This window comes from Nycticebus coucang, chromosome 5, assembly GCF_027406575.1.
Source record: "Nycticebus coucang isolate mNycCou1 chromosome 5, mNycCou1.pri, whole genome shotgun sequence".
NCBI lineage: Eukaryota > Metazoa > Chordata > Mammalia > Primates > Lorisidae > Nycticebus > Nycticebus coucang.
Window position 1 is genome coordinate 139,210,026 of NC_069784.1, and position 22,327 is coordinate 139,232,352.

At 45.2% G+C, this 22,327-nt stretch overlaps 1 protein-coding gene across 1 annotated transcript; it reads left to right on the forward strand.

Annotated features, from left to right (window-relative positions):
* The first annotated feature begins 789 nt into the window (after nucleotides 1-789).
* LOC128586149 (complex I intermediate-associated protein 30, mitochondrial-like) lies at nucleotides 790-1,929 on the forward strand. The gene has a single exon (XM_053591731.1). It carries the CDS (start codon nucleotides 883-885, stop codon nucleotides 1,867-1,869), a length of 987 nt encoding a protein of 328 aa, XP_053447706.1. The 5' UTR covers nucleotides 790-882; the 3' UTR covers nucleotides 1,870-1,929.
* Nucleotides 1,930-22,327: the final 20,398 nt, after the last annotated feature.

The window sequence follows — 22,327 nt, forward strand, 5'->3', positions numbered from 1 at the left end:
GAAGTAAAAAAGGTGTTCTTTTCATGCTTTACATTTTCTCTAAGTTAGAATGGTTCAATTTCCATCAATTTCATTTATTTTTTTTTTTAACTTTTTTGCGGTTTTTGGCTGAGGCTGGGTTTGAACCTGCCACCTCCGGCATATGGGGCCAGCACACTACTCCTTTGAGCCACAGGCGCCACCCAATTTCATTTATTTTTTCACTCAGTATTTCATTTGTGCATAACCATGAACTCTATCCAAAAAGATTTTAATGCAATATGAGTCATGTTCTGTCTTACCTTTTTTTATATCAACATGAAATTTGTCATGTTCAAAAAATAATTTATGTCAACTAATTAATGGATGCAAGGGTACAAGCGGGGGTGTGTGTTATTTTAGCTCTGATGTCACTTGTGCCTAAATTCTTTTATCATTCTTAGATATTTCATATATTTCATTATTTTTTACCACTTATTATGAGCTTTTATGTAATAGAACATGTTATCTACTATATGCAAGAAAACACCCCCATCCCCCAAACTCCAAACTGCCATGATGTCGATGTTTGTGAAGTTTTTATGTAGAGCCAGAGCTCTTCCACTGCAAGAAGGGGTCACTTTAGCTTTTAAAAAAAGTAATATTTTCATACTGAAACCTTGTTAATTTCAACTCATTGAGGAAAGCCATTGAAATATTGAAAAGATGAAATTTTAGAAAATCATAAAGAAATGAAATTTTATTATACTTGTGTCTACAAAGTCTGTGTAGAGGTTGTTTTAGTTAATACACAGAATTAGGGAAGTCACGGACTGCGGGAAGGTAGAATTGGGCTATTGGCTGAAGATTTTTTCCCTGGTGATTCAGGGAGAAATTTACATTTCGACTTTTTTTTTTTAAACCATGGCTTTTGTTCACAAATTGCTGACTAGCACTTACTTTCTGAGAAAATGCCCAAAGCCAAGTATTGGCTTGCATCCTTTTTTGGGTATTCACTTTGCAAACTGTTGTTCCAATATTCCTCAGAAACCAGTGGTGGCTCCTGGCAAAGCCTCCTCACAGAGGAAGACTCAAGGTGGGTTGCAGGAACATCACCAGCAAGAAGTTGCCTTGGATACAACTTCTCCTGATGAGAAGCCAGAAGTTAGTTTTGATAAAGCAATTAGAGATGAAATAAAGGACCATTTTAGGCTTTTGAAGGATGAACTTGTGAATCATTGGATAGGGCCAGAAGGTCGCCCTCTGCACGAGGTCTTGTTGGAACAAGCCAAGGTCGTCTGGCAGTTCCGTGGGAAAGAAGATTTAGATAAGTGGATAGTGACTTCTGATAAGACAATTGGAGGCAGAAGTGAAGTATTCTTAAAAATGGGCAAGAATAACCAAAGTGCACTGCTCTATGGAACTCTGAGTTCTGAGGGACCTTATGATGGAGATAGTAGGCAAAGTGGATACTGTGCAATGATATCCAGGATACCAAGGGGCTCTTTTGAGAGGAGGAAGTCTTATGATTGGTCCCAGTTTAACACTCTGTATCTTCGGGTCCGGGGGGATGGTCGACCATGGATGGTGAATATCAAGGAGGACTCAGATTTTATCCAGAGGAAGAATCGAATGTACAGTTACTTCATGTTCACCCGTGGGGGGCCCTACTGGCAGGAGGTCAAGATTCCTTTTTCCAAATTTTTCTTCTCAAATCAAGGAAGAATTCGGGATGTTCAGTCTCAGCTTCTGCTCGACAAGATCTCTTTTATAGGATTTACCTTGGCTGATAAAGTGGATGGTCCATTCTTCCTGGAAATTGATTTTATTGGTGTGTTTACTGATCCAGCCCACACAGAAGAGTTTGCCTATGAAAATTCTCCAGAGATTAGCCCAAGACTTTTCAATTAAATAACATGTAGTAGTTTTATATTACTAAACTAATAGTAATAGCATCTTCAGAGATACAGACAAAATAAAATATTTCTTTTTTTCTTTTTTTTTTACATAAAAAAAAAAAATACACAGAATTACATTGCTGTGCTTAGCCTAAGTTTACATACATCCAATTAAAAGCAAGTCCGTCCTTAAAAATGTGGATCTTTTATATGTATTAATCTCTCATAATCGTTAAGAATTTAGTTGTTACCTATTAATTTTACTAATACTTTTTATTAATTGTCAATAAATAGTTGTGCTTGTAAGAAGTCTAAACACGTGGATTTGTACATATATGTGTGCATTTAAAGATTAAAAATACACATATTGACATGTTTTCAGCAACCATTTACATGGTGGTTGTTAAAATTCTTTTCTTTTTCTCTCATGTTCAGCATAAGGCATTTAATACTTCTGTAAATTTTTTTAAAAGGCCCCGGAAGAATGCAGGTGGCCATCAAGTTCTTATAAATGGTGAACGCTGCATAAAACCCAAATGGTAACAACGTGCAACCAGTGAAAGCTCATGGTTTAAAAATGAGCCAGTAATCACCTTACCTAGTTCTAGACACAAATATAATAATAAAAGTAATAGGTACTTTAATAAAAGAAAAGATTATTTTATAAAATAAATTATTTTTCACTCCATCCCGCCTTCCTTCCCCAGGAGACATGGTCTGGTGGCAAAGCAGGTCATCGTGGGGCAGTGACTCCTGGTGAGGATCATGAGGCCCAACGTCACACAGGAGATCAGAGCTCAAGTGAATAAAAGAGCAGCAAAGATGAGGTCAACGTCTCTGTCGCTCAGGCAGAGGGCACTTGCTGGGTGGAAGGAGCAAGCGTCCAAAGAGGGTGTTGCGTTGAGTCCCACGTAGTTCAGTTTGGTTGCAGCTCACCAGCACCCAGCTTCAGGGGTCTTCCTGCCTCATACTCAGCTGTCAGGGTTGGAGAACCGTTGCTTGGAGAGTCCCCACACACTGGAGGCCTGACCAGTGAGGCAGAGTTCTGCCAGTCCTGGATGTGAGCCGTGGGACCCGGGCCGTCACCACTCTGTGTCCCAGAACTGGGCTAACGGTGTCACAGAGTAAGAGGCCAGGGCAGCAAGTGTGCCCTGGTAGAGAGAGGGGAGAACCTCAAAGTCAGAACAGCCATACCTCCATGAGCCAGGCGTTGCTGGGGCCAGATGCAGGCGGCTGCCTTGGGGACACCCCTGTGGCAGGGCCCTGCCTGACTCTGTGACAAGATTTGGTTCCAGAAGCTCACTGGAAAGCATCTTGGGCTGTAGGGGCCAGGCCGGGGGGTTGTGGGGTCCAGGCCAGGGGGTTGTTGGAAGCCAGTCCGGGGGGCTGTCGGGGGCCAGGCTGGGGGTTGTGGGGGCCAGGCCTGGGGGCTCTCGGGGGCCCTGAAGTTCAGGGCCTCAGCTTCTTTCCTTCTCTGTCCTGTTTCTCAGCCTGGTACCAGACCAGTGTGCTCTGAAACCTGAGGGACCCAGGAAGCAAGACGTGGCGGCACTCGCCGACAGGACCTGGCTGCTCAAGGGTGGCTGTGAAGGGAAGGCCCCTAGAAAGACCGCGGATGAGGAGAGAGCGAGGAACCAGGCCACCCAGTGCAGAGAGCAGACCCCCAGCGACCACCCACCCGCAGCTGCTGTTTGAGCTCACAAGCCAGCAACAGAAACCACCTGCTGGGCTCAGGGACATCAGCAGCCCAGAGGAAGTGCCTCTGGTATCATTCTGGAGCCCAGACGGGCACTGAAGGAAATCGTTCTAACAAGGAGGAGGAAGCGCCATGTCCGTACACACTTGGGCGAGGAAACAAAGGGTCACTGGGCTCTTCCAGGCACACAGAGGAGGAGGGCGGCCAGGCCCCAGGGCTACCTCGCCAGGGAGGCGTGGGTTCCTCTGGCTCTGCTTCTTCTCAGAAAGATTCAGAGGCTCCCCTGGAGGCAGTATCTTCAGACAGAAGTAAAACCCTAACGCCCACAGGGGGGACCTGACATGTCTGGGCAGCTGTGGGGCTGGAGAAGCAGAGGAGACAACAGGCGACCACCGCCCTCTGCCCTGCCTGAGTGACCAGGCGCCACTGCAGCAGTGGAGGTGGCGTCCCTGCCAGGGACCCAGGTGGAACTCAGCTCTGGGTGTACAGACTGCTCAAGAAGACAGTGGATTCAGGTGGGACCCCGAGGACACATCCTTAGGGAAGCCCAGTTTTGGACACCGTTTTCCAAAAGGAAGGCCTACCCGAGGCGTAGAAAGATCACGGAGGCCCCAGGGCCAGAATCCATTGTGGGACGCATCTTTTAACCAAGTGCTGAATTGCAGGGGCAGGGCCATGCCCAGTGGCGTGTTGATAATGGCACTGGGAACAGGTGAAACCTGAAAGCTTCTCTGGTCTCTCGTCTTCCATCTTCGAATTCTACCAGCCGCCCACCCCAGTCTGCAGCTTAATGACACCATGTGTCAACTGCAAAAGAACTACCAGGTCCTAGAAACTCCACTTTTCCTTGGGAGAGTGGTTGTTTGGAGTCTAAGTTGATCAACCAGACACATCTGGGGTTTGGGGTCATGTTTCCTAAGTGAAAATGAGGCTCTGGAAAAAGCCACATGGCTAACTTGGTGAAAATCTGTCCCCCAACTGTTCATTGACACCTTGAAAGGGGGAGGGCAAAGTCTGCTTTCAGTCCAGAGCTATGAAGCCACATCAGTGCTAGGGCCCAAATTCTGCTGCACATGCTGGTGGAGACCCTGGGCTGCTGCTGGCACTGCCAGAGGGAGTGAGGAGGGGAGGAGGCCTCCTGAGCCAACCAAGAAGTGTTGAATTCACAAAGAGAGGAAATTGTATGCACCATTTCACTAAGTTATAACTATTGTTTGTACGGTTGTTTGTACTGTTTCCTTACAGGGTACAATGCCAGTCACTTTACAGAGGTGTCTGGGAGTAGCATTAGGAAGACATTTACAGCAGGTTTTGAGGGGTATAACCGGCATGGTCACCGGTTCCAGGTAGAAGCATCAGAAAACAGATTGCATCTCCCAAGGACAGGAGCCAGGCCAGCCCCCGGGCTCCTGAGGTGCTCCACGGGCCTTGCACCGGAGCTTCCCAAGGCAGGGGACGGTCCTCCCCTGGTTTCCAACTTTGCTCAGAGTCAAACCAAGAACCTCAGACCAGCCTCCGTGGCCCGTCTTGCCAGCTCCCCTCCCCTTCTCTCCGGCCAAGCCGGACTCCTTGGCAGCGCAGCAAGCCCTAAGGTGTCACCGCAGGAGCCGCTCGGTTGTTGCCTCTGTCTCTCCACAGTGCCTTCCTGAGGCGTGTGGGTGGTCTGCTCCCAGACTGCCCCGTGCTGAACACTGTTGTCGACGCCTTCTAGAATGCATTTGTCTTGTTTATTTTCTCTTTTCTCCACTAGAATGCAAGGCCCGGGCAGGGACTGTATTCCAGTTTGTTGTTGGCTGTATTCCCAATAGTGCCCCACAGGACGAGGTGCTCAGTACACACACGTGCGAGGCGGTGGGACGAAGAGGCGAATCTGGATAAGAGAGTAGAGGCGACCGGACCATGGCAAGCAGGACCCCAGAGAGAGCACGGGGCCCGAGTGAGCAGGGCACAGGTGACGGCACAGACAAGATGGCCAGAAAACTCAGGAAGCCAGAACACAGTGCCGGGGATGTTTATGTCCAAACTCCCTCCCTGACAAACAGATGGGAACGTTTTGATTGCTCATCAGATCGTCAGACTGCATCTAAATAAATTGCTGAGAAATTTGCTAAGTACAGTGCTTTCTGTTTAGAAGATTCACAAGGCAGCTAATATGTGTGTGTGCGTGCGTGTGTGTGAGTGTGTATGTGTGTGTGTGTGTGAGTGTGTCTATTATATATAATACATAGTGGGTATCAGTTTAAAACCAATACTGCCAGGATAAAAATCTATGTTTAAAGGTTTCTTTTAATAATATCTTGGGGGTATTAAAAGTGACCAGTCTTTATTTATTTATTTTTGGGGCAGCCTAATTTGGTTCTACAAAGGGAATACAACCTCAGTTCCTAGAACAGTGAATGGACTTCACTTCCTTTGTTTCCACCCCACTCTCACTACCGTATCAGGAACCCCTATAACTATACTGCAGTTAAAAGTTGCAAGCAACATTTCCAGGTTATGTGAATAAAATGTAATTTATAATTAGACTTATCTTTATGCTTTACAAAGCCAAAGAAAAAGACCAGTGTTTTTTGGAATTGCCCAGCTCTGGATTCCCACTTAGCTTCATCCTAACTATTCCGAGCCTTGGATTCGGCATCTGGAAAAGGGGCCTCCTGACCCACTCCTCTGGGGGTTCTGTCCAGACTGGGACTGGTTACCACGTTTAGCAGAGGAGCCAGCACGTAGCAGTGCTCTCAAGCGGTGCCTTACAATCTTTGCTTTTCCGTTTACTGACTGAAAAACCAACACAAAACCAAGTTCTATCTAATCTTGATGTTATGAAAGGATATTTAAGAATTACAATGTTATAATTACAACTCAAAACTTTTTATAACTTTTAAAAACTCAAAACATCAACCTGAGTAATCAATAAATCCTTCTCCAAAATAATGCCCTTTATTAAAACTAGTCTACTTTTTAATTTAAAATATTAAAAATATGTATTGCATTCTTCCCTAAAAGCTTATGCAAAGAGAGAGTTCCTAAATGGTACATAAAGATCTTGTTACAAAATCCTGAGCTTTTCAGAATTACAGAGTTAATTAAAAAAAAAAAAAAAAGAAACATGGAATTCCCTCCAACAAATCATCTCATTCTATAGATGAAGAACTTAAGGCTAACTTTTTTTTACCTGCTTGTTCAGGCGAGACTTGAAATGTGTTTTCCAGACTAGTCACTCTCATCTAAGCGGTGGCCCGGGCACCATAAAACACAAGAGTAAGCCATCAAAAGGGGGACACAGCCTTCGTACAGGGCCTCTCCCCACCTTTGTTCCCTGCCGTGAGGGATTCTTCACCACGTTCCGAGAGCGGCCTTCCCTGGTCTTAAAGATCTCCCTGTGAGAGTGACGAGCACTGGTGCCCAGAGAAGGTGCAGCCCCAGACATCCCTGGCGAGTGTCAGCTGAGGATGGAACAAGCTCGCCAAGAGCCAGAAGGAGAGCACTGGTTTCCAGGGCTGTTGAGGGGAAGCTTTCCAAGCAGGTGGGTGAAGGAAGTATGTGCCCCCGTGGGAGGGGTCTGCCCTATTTGTGGGGGATGGATTCCAGGACTCCAGTGTGTGCCAAAATCTGAGGATGCTCAAGTCTTGGATATAGATAGTATAGCATTTGCATGTAACCTATAAACATCCTGTGATATATATTAAATCATTTCTAGATTACTCATAATACCCAATACAGTGTAAACACTATGTTAACAGCTGTCATACTATATCTGTATCTGCATTATTTTTATTGTTGTATTTTTTATAAATATTTTGGATCTGAAGTTGGTTGAATTCAAGGATGCAGAACCTGTGGCTGTGGCGGGCCAACTGTATGCACACGTATGTCTGTGTGAACGTGCAAACATGCTTGGGAGGATATGGTGTATGGCCTGGGTCATGACTCAGTAACCTACACACACCAGGCTGTGTGCACAAACCAGTCATCAGTATCCCTCCACATCGGAGATCAGACGTGTGCGAGGCACGCCACCCTAAACGTGTGTGGTTCTTTCAGTTTTGCAAAGAGATTTTATTTCTTGGTTATCACAACTCTGACTTCGTCAGGCGTGGGAGAGTTCCAGTGTATAAAGGTTTCTTTTAATGCAGGTAAGTGGTAATACGTTCCCCAAATTTCAATATTCTAAATATTTTAAGTGTCCCACATCATTTATCTTCAAATAGTTTATATTAAGAAACTTCAAATGCTAATATTTTAAACAAAACACCCACTCCCTGCATATATACCTCTGCTGCATGCAGTACGGAAAAAAGGAAGCATTTCCAACTGTCAACATTTTGAAGCTGTGTTATCATACAGCTTTGCAGTTCCCATAGCAACACGTTCCATCGCCTAGGTGATGGTGATCTTATGATGTCACCAGTGAGCTAAACTAACTTGGAAAACACACACGGACATTTCCTCCTGGGTGCGCCCACATCCTAGCCCTGTCTTTTGGGTTTCACAGGGCAACGTGCCAAAGTGCAGCTGTGTGACCAATCAGGAGGACACTTCACAACCTGATTCCAGGATTCTGCCTGTGAACGCATCTTTCATCTCTCAGAGATTTACAAACACCGACCAACCTGCCCCCATGCTATTCCAGGGAGTTTTCCCAGCTGCAAAACAGTTGCCAAAACAAAGGTGGGGAGACCTATGGGAAGCTGCACAGAGGGGTTAGGGGAGAAAATGGAGCTGTCCAGAGAGGTTATCACCGACTCAGACAGAAAAGAGGGGCTCATTCTGGGGAAATGAGATGCCTGAGCCCATCCTTTGAGCTTCTCCATTTCCCAAACCCATGGTTGCTGGAACCTGGGAAGACGTGCCCATCTCGGTCCCACCCTGTTACTGTCCCAGGGCGTGTGCCCTGTCATAAGTAAAGGAGCCCCATACAGGCACAGATGTGTCAAGGAGCTAGAGGGGTTCATTCCAGACCAGAGACTTAAAATGGAAAGGAAGACTGCGAGCCCAGGCCTTTCCCACTTCCTCACACACCCGGGCTGTCTGGATGACGGACGTTGTGCGGGATGTTTCCAGGGCAGAAGTAAAACGCAGAAGGCAGAATGCTGGTCGGGGACGTTCAAGGCTCAGGAACTGTCCTGGTGCGTATTGTGCTTCCAAAATAGCCAAATATCATTGAGGCCTTTTATAATTAACCAGAAGGGGGCTTTCACATGCAGCATGGAGATCTAACTTAAAAACTTATGATTGGCTGGGTGTGGGGGCTCACTACTGTAATCCCAGCATTTGGGGAGGCCGAAGAGGATGGATCGCCTGAGCTCAGGAGTTCAAGACCAGCCTGAGAAAGAGCAAGACCAGATTTCTACTAATAGAAAAACTGAGGTAAGAGGATCACTTGAGCCCAAGAGTTGAGGTTGCTATGAGCTATGACACCATGACTCCAAAGTGAAAATCTGTCTAAAAACATAAACAACAATGACAACAACAGCAAAAAAAAAGCCAGGCGTTGTGGTAGGTGCCTGTAGTCCCAGCTACTTGGGAGGCTGAGGTAAGAGGATTGCTTAAGCCAAAGAGTTTGAGGGTGCTGTGAGCTGTGATGCCACAGCACTCTACCAAGGGCAACATAGTGAGACTCTGTCTCAAAAAATAAATAAAATAAAATAAAATAAAAAAGAAAACCTATAATTAGAGTGTGTCCAAAACCAACTTTCTTTTGCAAATGGGAAATGTGTCACCAAAGTGCTTGGGCACCACTGGAAGGGTGATTACCTAGGCTTCAGGAGACCTGGCTCATCAGCCGCACCCAAACATGGCATTAGATGAGTACAAGGCAGACTGATACTGTGGGACAGGGCAAGGGACTGTAATGATGTAAAAAAGCAAATAAAAACCATTGTAATGGTAGAAGAGCAGTGATTTGAGAATAAGACAAGAAAACATAATAAATTCCCAAGGCCTGACACAGACTATATTCTACATGAATGTTAGAACAAACGGTTGCAAATCACAGAGAGAGCGGTGGCACCTGCTAGAGTCTGTCACCATTTGGCCAGAGAAACAGCGAAGGGCAGGACAGGGGAATGCGGTAAAGGTGTTAGCCGCCCCTTTCCTCTTCCCCCTGCCCCAGGGCAGAGCCCGGGTCCCAGCAAGGCTGACTCCCTCCCTTCCTGTCCAGTGACCAGGTCAGCCGAAAAAAGGCTCCCCGAGGGCTGCACAGACCATCGGAATGGCCGAGCCTGCTGCACATGAGGCCTGGCCCACAGCCCTCTGCTTTTGTTTTCCAAAAAGCCAAGACTGATTGCTGCAAGCCTAAACCACGGCCATGTGCCTGTGTCAGAGCTTCTTTACTTTCCCGCTTTTTTGGACACATCGCTCAGGATACTTCAACTCTGAGGTTAAAAAGTAGCAGCAACGTTGGCATTTTGGTCATTGCTTTTCATTCCCATTTTTGGCTGTACTTCTGAAACAGTCCAAAGTCGGAGACAGTCTTGGAGTTTAAATGTTGAGTCCACCAGAAAAAGAAATTTTGATGTGAAGGTATTCCTAAAAAGATAACTCCAGTCACATCTTCAGGTCTGGATAACTGCACTGTAAATTAAGATGTAAACAATAGCCGTGAAGGAGTAATTAACACTGCACAGCAGCTCTGTCTGCATTGCTATGGGAACACCAACTTTGGAATGTATAATGATTCCACTTTAAACATTCTTTAAACATGTTGTCAACAATTGTCAGGACCAGTGCCAGTTCCTAATTTGCAATCTGTTGATCCAAACATGTTTCTGCAAACCTGTCAGTACCACAAAGGTGAAACGTCTGTCAGCATCACGCAACTGCACAACCTCATCCCAGGTGGATTTCCACATGCTTTTTCCTGCGGTAGCTGGGTCAGTAAGTACTCAGATTCTGACCCGGAATTTAGGGTCAACTTTATCGCTGGCTCCTATAACAACAGAGCAGCTGAAGCTAATGGCAAAGGAGGAAAGAAAAACCACTTCACCTTCCCCACCCTCCCGGGCCAGCAGGACATTGACCTTCCATGCACACTCTCTGGGTCAAAGACTAGATAAACAAATAAACAAAACAGAGCAAACAACTGACGCCTTCTGGTCTTTGGTAATTACCAACAGTTTTGTCTATTTCAAGTGGTTGTCATACAAATTAAATTGTAACTTGCTCTGTGGGATGTGGGCCAATCCTGTTGTCATTACAATGAATTCGAACACAGCGCCTCCCGCCATTCTTACTGTCTACTCTCTCCTCCAGCCTGGGGTGTCTTCCGAGCGTCCTCCCCCATATCCAGGTCCCGTGTTGTTGGGGGCGGGGTACTGAGTGAAACTGGCTTAAATATTGGAATTTAGTATTTTTCATAAGAAGCCTTGGGGTGGTTCTGGGGTGGCTAATTCAGTAGCTCCTGGCCACTCTGCCAATTTCTGGTGGATTCCCTTCCACTGCAGCAAAGTGGTGCCAGAACTGGCCAGCACAACGCCCAGACCCACACCAGACCCTCAGAAGAAGGGGGAGGTTCCCTGCCCCAACTGTTGTGGTTTGGTGGGAAACTTCCCCGTCACAGTTACCCGTGCACACTGGCCTGTCGCTCACTGCAGGGAGAGAATGTCCAGGAGCATCCTGGATCAGTGATGATTCAACCCTGGACTAGAAGGCTCCAAGCCAGGAGATGATGTGTCCTCACAAGTTGCACCCCAACCGTGACCTTCTGGGGTTCAGAACTCCTGTTAGATCCCAACTGCTCCTGCAGTGGCCTTGGGTAACCAGGGTCTGTCTCTTCTGGGGGTTGCCGGGGGGTGAAAGCGGCAATCCCTCCACCCCAAGAGCTGCAGCAGGGACACAGCTGGGAACGAGGGAGGACTGGGGAGCTCCTAGAATGAGAAAGGATCAGACTGCACCCCATGCCAGGGCCTTGGTTTTTAACTCAGATCTTTTGTAGAAGGATTTGGAAAGAAAACCAATAAAACTATCCAGAAGGCCCCCATCATCCAGGACACAGGGGAGGGGAAATATGGGCCAAGCTGGAGTTCTGCCAGGGGCAAGGAGCCAGAGCGCCAGGACGGTGTGAAAAGCATCCGTCACACTTGTGCCCGGAACGACCCCCACACCTCAGGGATGCTCATACCTGTTACTTTACTCTAAGGCAGAATCCCAGCGAATTTGGGAAAAAGACTTTGGCCTCTACAACTGTGGCGCCTACACTGTTAACACAGCCAAAAGGGGGAATTAGCTGAATAAAATCCAGGGCAGAAAGGCAGGGACTCTCTGAGCACAGCTTCAGCAGCACGCACAGGAAGCGGGGACGCCCAGGCCAGTCTCCCACTGAGTCTCACAAGCCCGGCTCCGACGTCGCCTCCTCCCTGCACCCTGAGAGCCCAGCTCACACCAGTCTCTAGATGTCCCTTCTCTCTCCACATCTGTCGCTTCCAACTCACACTGTTCTGGCTGAGAACCCTCACCTCAAATAGGGCCTGGGTCTCAGTGTTCCCCACTGTCCAGCATGGTCTCATTCTTCTCACCTTCCAATAAATGTCTGATAAATAAGGACATCCACTACAATTATTTAGTACTCAAGTAAAGTATTTTGAACCCAACAAGGCCAAGGTGATACAAGAAAACATAGACAGTGCCACGTAAATTCAAATGTCACGTGAAACTAAAGGAACTGCCTCGCCACACTGGTCTCATGGTGCATAGAATTCTCTAGAAGGCGCAGCAATCATGGGATCTGTTTAGTAGACTTTAAGAGCTAGGTTCACAGCCAAATTGAGTGGAGTAGAAAACACACACGTGCCCCACAGGCGCCGCTCCCACAGTGAGTCCTCAAAATTGCCCTCAGTGCTAGAAGGCGTGGGCAGTCAAGGCTGACAAGAGTGCAGTGAAAGGAGCAGACAGACTCCTCCATTCAGAGTACACCATTGAAATTCTGTCAAATTGAGATTTAATGTCACTGGTACTACACTTAAATGATTGTCAAAGAGTACCAGAAATTCTTTCCAAACAACTGAGATTTTTTGCAACTTTTTCCTCCAGAATTGCTAGAATAACAAACTGATTTTTGTGTTTAAACTATTTGCCTTTTGAAAATAGATTTTAATGTTCCATTTTACTATACGTGCCTGTAGGAACACGTAAAGCATATTCATTTATATTTTTAAACCAATTTGACTAAGATTTCAGATATTAAAAAGATAAAAGCCGAATCAGACAGCATTTCTTCTGCACAGGTCTCGCCATATATACGAAGCTCTGTCTCTAGGGGGCGTCCGTGAGGCCCCCTGAGACGTTAATAATACTAGTGAATGACAGGAGCTCTCAGACTATCTACAGATGTGCCTGTGACCTTGTGATAAGTCATGGAGAGCTGTCTGCAACGGTAGCTGGTGGGATCTCTCCTCTCACCACACTCAAAGAACATGAATGGAGATCTTCCTGCAATTTGCATCCACAAACACTGCAAATTGTCAAGGTTTAAAAACTGACTCTGGTCTTGAATAAACATAGAAAAACGAGGCAGTTCCTGAACCTTCCATAATTGCCCCTTTTAATGATTAAAATCTTTATTTTTGGTGTGATCACTAAGGAAAGCTGATTTGAGGCCTTCACAGCCTACCACATGGGGACGGTGACTGTTTGGCCCCTGGCCACACCCACCTGGGGGTGCTTTGCAGGCTGATTGTTAACAGGTAGTGCTGGTCAGTTCCAGACCAGTTTCTCCTGTCAACCCATTCCTTCCACTCTCCAGCCAGGGCCGAATGTTATTTCCATAAAAGCCAAATAGTGAATGGGTTAAAACGCTTTGTAGGTCATGTGCAGTCTCTTCCGTGTCCTCTTTCTCCTTGTCGTCCTCCTCCACCTATTTACAACTCTTTGGAGATGTGTAAACCACTTACTTGTGGCCTGTGCAAACACAGGCTACAGATGGCTGGGCCTACTAGCTGCAGTTTGCCAACCCAGGCAAACCATCCTAACTGATCCTGACAACCCTAGCTGCTCTTCCATCTGAGCCTCCCAACTTCTCCCCAAACTTCACCGTGCAGGTGGAAGCAGATACAAGGCTCTAACAGAAGTCCGTCTGAAGCACAAGTCCCCCTTAGTGACCACATCAGACCCATCACGTTAATGGGAGTCCCTTGGTGGAGATCCTGTCTCTACGTGACTTAGAGTCTCTGACACTTTCTAGGGATAGCTTATCTCATTATGTATCATTAGATACTTTGTAATCGGTCTAAAACACTACAATAATTCTAAAGTTGTCAGAAAGCTACTGTGTGTTTTCTGCCTGTTTTGTAAACAAAGTTGTATTTAAACGTAGCCAAACTTACCTGGTTCCATATTTCTGTGGATACTTTGGGACTATAATAGTAGAGTTGATTAATTGCAATAGAAACCATATGGCCCATAATCTCTGAACTATTTCTGCTGGTCTGTACAAAACCCTGGTCTAGCCACAAAGCACGTGGCACCTTCACTCATGTGCTCTCGTCCTCATCCCTTTTTCCAAAAGTCCTAATCGACCATTCATGTACATGGCACTTTATTGGTCTGGAGAAAGGAATATATTGCAGTAAAAGATTTTTATATTTAAGAATGAGACTTTTGGTTTTACTTTGTATCATAAATATTTTGACGGTCTAACTGCTTGTCTTCCAAAGTCGGGCCAACACACACACCCTTACCTACCTATAATAAACTTCAGGACAAACACCAAAGTCAGAAATGGGCCAAAATCAACCCCTCTTGTATTCTGAAATTGATTTCAAAAAAGCTTTTGATGTTTTCACTGCTTCTTCCTGTCCTCGTATCCCTTTGGTTGGTATTCACCCAACAATGCTTCTGTCTTTCCTGAACTAATATTGTTTGTTTGTCTACTTGTTTCACTAGGTGTGACCTATGAGAACATACTCCACAACTCCGGGACTTTATCTGATGCCACCGTGTCCCCATCACCTGGACAAGTACCTGGACCACATGGGGAGCCCAATAAATGCTAGCTACATAAATAATTCTTCAGATGCAAATAGCACCCTCTCTAATCTCCATATGATTTGTTCCAAAATTTGCTTGGAAAAAAGAATCTTACATGCTCACAAAAACGTGACAATAATCTAAAGACTCCTGAGCCTTCTGCGACCACCCTGTGAAAGGGGGAGCCAGCAAAGCAGGTGGTCAAAATACTATGGCGACCTGACCAGCAAGCTCTGTGCTTCACACAGGAGAAGGCAGACGCCCTTCAGAAAGCAAAATGTGAACATACCTAACCCCCTGAAACAAAAGATATTAAAAATATGCTCTAAGAAGGACAAAGGAACCCAAGAGATCATGCTAACGCGTGGTAAGATAGAGGCAGAGATGAAGGCAAGGCGAGCAAAAATCGTTTTTACCCCGAATTGTGGTGTCACAAACTAGGTGCTTCTTTTTATATGGTTGGGGAAAAGCATAACAGGAAAGCCAAGTGTCAGCTTTACGTAAGCCAACATAAGTCAACATAAGTCAACACGGAGTGTAACTTTCTCTGGAAAACAGACTTTCCAAGGCACAATTTCTGAAGACGAAACTCCGTGCAAGTCTGCTGGAGAGAGAGAGAGAGAAGCTTTTTCCAGGTGTTGAGACCACTGACCACATAAGGGCAGGTGGTAAATCCCTGCCCTGATGCAGAGATGCAAACACGAGCCAGGGTGAGCGCACCTCCAGGATGGTGCGGCAGGCCCTGTCCTCGTCCTGGGGCAGCCAGAGGAGGCTCTGGACCTGGTCATGAGACATGGAAAGCTGGGGCTCATGAGTCCTTCACAGAATATATATATATTGGCAGCTTTCTTGTTAGCAAGAGTATCTGTCACTGGTTAGAATGCATTTAAATAACTATCTTAGCAAATGTGAGAAACAGCTCAGGAAATAGTTACGAAACTGGGGATTAGGCTCCTGGTCCATATCTCCTCCTAGTTCAAAATTAAAGGTTTTTAAAATAAAGGAAATTGCACACATTTCAGCAGGAATCAATGCCAATTCCTTTTCTAGAGAAAATATAAGATGCTATTTACCCTTGAAGGTGATTTGCATTTCTCAAACTTCAGCTCTAGAAAGAGCAAGGAGGTAAAAGTTTAGCTAGTTCTAGATACAGGGTACACATTAATAAGCACCCCTGTCTGACAAATCTCCCTCTGTCTACACAGTCCTTTGTTTTCATGCTGGAGAGGAGATTTATTTCTGTGAGAGCCCTTCCTTCTTTTCATGAGCTCGTTCCTCAACGTGTGCAGGCTCTGTGCTCCCCCCAGAGTTCAGAACGTTCTGTCGCTCAGCAGGCATCAACCACAGGGTGGTTGGGTGCTGCCCTGCTAGGACAGACAAAGAGGCAGAAGCAACCTAGGGGCCCCTTTCCTAAAAAGGTTTGTGATCTTGTATGTGAGACTCAATGAATATGTGAAACAAATGTGAGTAGGCTGGGGGGGGTGGGGGGGGGGGCTGAGAGCAGGCTGAGGGTACCTAGCATCCTGTTGGTAGCAGAAAGTCACACTGGCTTTCTGAGGTGAGGAGAGCATTGTGGGGGAGGTGACCTGACACCCCACACACACAAAGCTGGAGAGCAGTGACATGGGCACCTTCCCTGCAGAAAGGGAGACCTCAGGGGAAGTGTCCAGGAGCACAGCAGGCTGGGCTTCCCCTGGTAACAGTGGTGAGGCTGAGGACCCCTAAGGAGGCAGGTGGCCTGGGCACGGAGCCATGTGAGGAGTAAGGAACATTTCATGAAAGAGGTCAGGGTGGGGGACGGACAACACCAGCTCCCAAGGCAGAGAGTGATGCAAAAAAGCCTACAGGAAGTGGAGCCCTGAGTGGACGAGTAACACGGAGCTGCTTCCTCCAGAAAGGAAAGGAAAGAACTTCCTGCTGCTCACCCGGCTGTGGCTCAGCCACCCACGGCCTGCAGTGGGTGTGCAGGGGCTCCAACCTGCTCTACCACTCGGTGTAACTGTTCACGTTCCTAACTCGGGGCAGTGTGTTAATTTGTGTGAAACTGACTCTGTATTTGAATGCATATGGAGCCTAAGTAGGCTACTCCAAAGGGCAGGAAAGAAGGTTCTAAACCCCAAAGTACAGAAACTTAAGAAGCATAATGGCTAATTACCTGTACTCAAGTAACCTGAAATAGGCACTAACAGTTCTTGATGTAAACAGTATTTTTGGGTCTTTCATATTCATAACATAATTTGCTTTTCATCATCTGTCCTTAGGGGAGGCTTTGCAGGTATTTGAATTCCTGCTACACAGAAGGCGTAGACAGCAATTTGTGTCACCTCCTCAACTCATGGTTTTGGTATCCAAGAGGTAACTAGTTTAGTCTTACAGGAGCAAGACCACGGCCCACAGGCAGTGGCGATGGGACGAGCAGAGCTCTGAAATAAAGGGGCAAAGACTCCGGATTTAAAAAAATATCCTATCCTGAATATCCATAGGCAAAAAGACTCCCCCAAACCAAAACACACCTTCATCTAAACTTCACACCTTAAACAAAAATTCAATCAAAATACATCACAAACTGAAATAGTCAATATAAAACTTGCTAGAAAACATTTAGGGGGAAAGAGAGGAGGAAAACTCCAGATACAGAGTTCTCAGATCTGACACTGAAAGCATTACCCACAGAAGGGACATGGCGAAGGTGGACTTCATCAGAATTAAACACTTTTTCTATACGAAAAACTCTGTGGAGAGCATGACGGGACCAGGGGCAGGCTGAGAGGAAATATTGGCAAACTTCACATCCAAAAAGGGGTCTCGCATCCAGACTCTGCAAAGAATCCTCCCAATGCAACTATAAGACACCAAATGGCAAAAGGTGTCAGCAGCCCTTCCAGGGAAGAGGACATGGAGTGACCGTGAGCCGATGAGATGTCCAGCACCATTATCCGTCCTCAGGCTAGAACCACGATGAAATGTCACTGCACACCTGTCGGAACACTTAAAGTGAAAACACTAGCGATAATAACAATTGCTGGTGAGGATGCAGAAAAACCAGGTCACTAGCACCTGCCGGTGGGGGCGTAAAGTGGCGTGACCACTCTGGAAAACAGTTGGGAGTCCCTTACACAACACACCAGAAGTCTACCAGAAGACCTAACACTCCACTCCTGGGCAGTTAGGCTGGAGCAGGAGTCCTCAAACTGCAGCCTGCGGGCCACATGAGGCGGTGTGACTGTGTTTGTTCCCGTTTTGTTTTTTTACTTCAAAATAAGATATGTGCAGTGTGCATAGGAATTTGTTCATAGTTTTTTTTTTTAACTATAGTCCGGCCCTCCAACAGTCTGAGGGACCGTGAACTGGCCCCCTGTTTAAAAAGTTTGAGGGCGCCTGGGCTGGAGAAATGAAAGCATGTGTTTACACAACAGCCTGTACACAGACGTCCATGCAGCTTTATTTGTAATAATAAACATGTGGGAAGTAACGCGGACGCCCTTCACTGAGTGAGTGACTAAACAAGCCCATACCTATATACCATGAAACAGTATTCAGCAGTAAACTCAGAACTTGGCTGAACTCCACAGAAGTAGGCCCAGTGAAGGCAGACGGTCTCAAAAGACTACTTACTATATGATTTCATTTATACAACATGATAAAAATGGCAAAACTATGGAGATGGGGAAGTGAAGAGCAGCTAACGGTAGCCAGAGGAAGGTGATAGAGAAGGGACGTTGACTGTGGCCATTCTACAGTAGCGCGGGGAGCCTAGTGGTGGAACTGTGCTGGGTAAATGTGATAAGAACTGCACTGAACCAAAACACACACAAGGAGAGCAAGTAAAACTTCTGAAGTCTGAATAAGGTGTATGGCGTATGGGCTATATCAATGACAATTTCTTGGTCATGTGTTTAGACCAGTCTATAGTTATGTAAGATGCTACTCTTGAGGGAACTGGAAGAAGAGTGTACAGGACTCTGGTTATTTTGATGACTGTATAAAAATAAACAATTTCATTAAAATAAATGTTTTTACTAATCTTATCTAACAGATAATGTGAAGTGTACTTGTTTCTTTAGGAGGGACAACTCCAGGGGCACCAGTTTCCCAGATCTTGTCCGCCCTAGTTTCTGCCTCGAGCACCCTCTGGCAAAGCAGGGTGACTAAGGCTCAGCAACACCAGGCTGATGGTGCAATCTTGCTTTCTTCTGCAGGTGAGGCTCCAGACCACAGCAGGACCAGAAACCTTTGAGTGATCGAGGCAGTTATGATAAGAAGTCACCCAGTCCTTGCTAGGAACTGTGAGCCATCTCTACTTATTTGATAAAAGACATCCTTTATCCACATTAATCTAAAATTAAATATATGCGTGTCCTTCAGTGCCGAAAAAGCTCCCCTGTTTTGATTTCTTCCACAGTGTTTGTGTCAATGTCTAAATTCTCAAAGACAGAAGTTCTATTTTAAATGAAAAAGTAAAAGAAAAAAATATGATTGACAGTAAGGAAACAGTAATTAACCACAAATCTTCCAACAACAACAACAACAGCAAAGGTCTGGACCAGATGGATTCACAGACAAATTTTACCAGGCCTACAAGGAAGAACTGGTACCCACACTGCAGAAATTACTCCATAACACCAAGACGGAGAGTGACTCCCCAACTCATTCCTCAAACCAGGATCACTTTGACACCAAAACCAGGAAAGAATGCACACAAAAAAGAAAACTACAGACCAAGATCATTTACTAAAGTAGATGCAAAAATCCTAAATAAAGTATTAGCAAACCTAATTCAACAACACATCAAAAAAATAACCCAACATGACCAAGTGGGCTTCACCCCACAGATGCAAGGATGGTTCAACATAACTCAGTCAATGTGATTCACCACGTAAACAGAAGCAAAAACAAAGACCATATGATTTCTCAATAGATGCATAAAGAACATTGGATAAAAGCCTTCCACAAACTAGGCATAGAAAGAACATCACAAAATTAGAAAAGCCATATACTCAATGGAGAAAAGTTGAAAGCTTTCCCCTAAGAACTGGAATAAGACAAGGGTATCCACTGTCACCACTTCTCTTCAATATAGTGCTGGAAGTTCTAGGCAGAGCAATCACTCAAGAGAAAGAATAAAAAGTATACAAATTTGGAAAGAGGAGATCAACCTACTGCTTTTCACAGATGATATTTTCTTATTTAGAAAACCCCAAAGATTCTACCAAGAGACTCATGGAATTGGTAATAAATTCAGTAAAGTCTCAAGTTACAAAATCAATGTACACAAATCAGTAGCACTGCTTTACACCAATAACAGTCAAGCTGAGACTCAAAGACTCAATACCATTCACAATTGCTAAAAGTAAAATACCTAGAAATATACTTAGCCACAGAGGTGAAAGACCTCTACAAAGAGCACTACAAAACACTAAGGAAGGGCGGCGCCTGTGGCTCAGTCGGTAAGGTGCCGGCCCCATATACCGAGGGTGGCGGGTTCAAACCCGGCCCCGGCCAAACTGCAACCAAAAAATAGCCGGGCGTTGTGGTGGGCACCTGTAGTCCCAGCTACTCGGGAGGCTGAGGCAAGAGAATCGCTTAAGCCCAGGAGTTGGAGGTTGCTGTGAGCTATGTGAGGCCACGGCACTCTACCGAGGGCCATAAAGTGAGACTCTGTCTCTACAAAAAAAAAAAAAAAAACACTAAGGAAAGAAATGCTAGCTGGCACAAACAAATAAAAAAAAATCATGCTTATGGATCAATAACATTTAACATTGTTAAAATGTTCATATTACCCAAAGTGATTCACTGCAATCTCCATCGAAATGCCAACAACATATTTCACAGACCTAGAAGAAATAAATCTGTGCTTTGTTTGGAACCATAAAAGAGTCCCAATAGCCAGAAAAAATAACAAGCAGAGAGAACAAACCTGGAGACATCATATTACCAGACTTCAAACTATACCTCAAGGCTACAGTAACCAAAACAGCATGGTGTTGACATGAAAATAGCGACAGACATGAACAGAACAGAGAACAGAGAACCCAGATATTAAACCATCCATGTACAGCCACTGATCTCTGACAAAGCAGACAATATACAGTGGGTAAAAGAAGCCTGTTCAATGAATGATGCTGTGAAAATTGAATAGCCAAAGGCAGAAGAATGAAACAGGAGCCGTATCTCTCACCACTCACAAAAATTAATTCAAGATGCATGAAAGTAAGGCATGGAACCATAGGAATTCTAGAAGAAGATGTAGAGAAAACTCTTCTAGAGATCAGCCTAGGCAAAGAATGTATGGCTAAGAACCCAGTGTCAATTACAACCACAAAATAAATAAATAAATGGGACTTGCTTAAAGGAGAAAATTACAGCCAAGAAAATAATCAACAGGGCAGATAGACAACCTCCAGAATGGGAGAAAATATTCACAAGCTAAACATCTCATAAAGGGCTAATAACCAGAATCTACAAAGAGCTGAAGAAAATCAGCAAGAAAAAACTAACAATCCCATTAAAAAGTAAGCCTAAGACATGAGCAGAAGCTTTTCAAAATAAGATAGACAAGTTAAACATATGAAAACTGCTCACCATCACTAATCGTCAGGAAATGCAAATTAAAATTCGAATGGAATTAAAACCCCAGTTAGAATAGCCTTTATTAAAAAGTCCAAAAACAAGGTGTGGCACATGTGGCTCAAAGGAGTAGGGCGCGAGCCCCATATGCCAGAGGTGGTGGGTTCCAACCCAGCCCCAGCCAAAAACCGCAAAAAAAAAAAAAAAAGGGCCAAAAACAATAGATGCTAACATGAATGCAGAGAAAAAGGAACACTCACACGCTGTTGGTGGGACTGGTGGTGGCACAGCCTCTATTGAAAACAGTACAGAGATCATCAAAGAGGTGAAAGTCCGCCTACCATTTGATCAGCAATCCCCACTATTGGGTATTTACTCAGAGGAAAAGAAGTTTTTTATCAAGGAGACCCATCTTTGCTCCAATGTTTATTGCAGGACAATTCACAACTGCAAAAATGCAGAATCAACCCAAGTGCTCATCAGTTTGTGAGTAGATTAGCAAAATGTATTATATGTGTGCCATGGAATACTGCTCAGCCATAAAAAAGGATGGATTAATGCCTTTCACAACAATTTAGACAGAAATGGAGACCATTACCCTAACAAAGTATCTAAAGACAGACAAATACTTCATGTACTTGCTGTGAAATTGGCACCAACTGAGGGGCGCACATGTGCACAGAGGGGAGTATCACAAAACCCAGTGGAATCAAACAGAGCAGGGAGGATGGAGTGGGCAAAAGTCCAGCTAACGGGCACAAGGAACATGATTTGGATGATGGGTACCCTTGTCGTTCTGACTCAAGCATTATAAAAGTGATCTGTGTAACCAAAAACATTTGTACTCCTCTAATATTTTGAAATACTATTATTTTTTATTTTTTTTAAAAGCGGGTCTTGTTCTATCACCCAGGCTGGAGTGCAATGGCCTGATTGTAGCTCACCGTAACCTCAAGTTCCTGGGCTCACGTGATCCCCTTGTCGCAGCCTCCCAGGTAGCTGGGACTACAGGCACCTGTCATCACACCTGACTAATTCTTTCTATTTTTTTTGTGTGTGTGTGGAGACAGTAGCCACTGTGCTAGGCCCCTGATTGACTTTTAAAGGTTGAATTTGCAGTTAATTTGAAAACCCTGGCTGAAAGATTGGACACTCCCTATATTCACACTCTCCTGCATGTCCCCACAGTGGATGATGGGGAGAGAAAAGAACAAGCTGGGCTTCCAGCCACTGGCAATTAGCACCC

Bases quoted from the DNA above. Each gene is read 5' to 3' on its own strand.
- LOC128586149 (XM_053591731.1), top strand. From the start codon at position 883: ATGGCTTTTGTTCACAAATTGCTGACTAGCACTTACTTTCTGAGAAAA.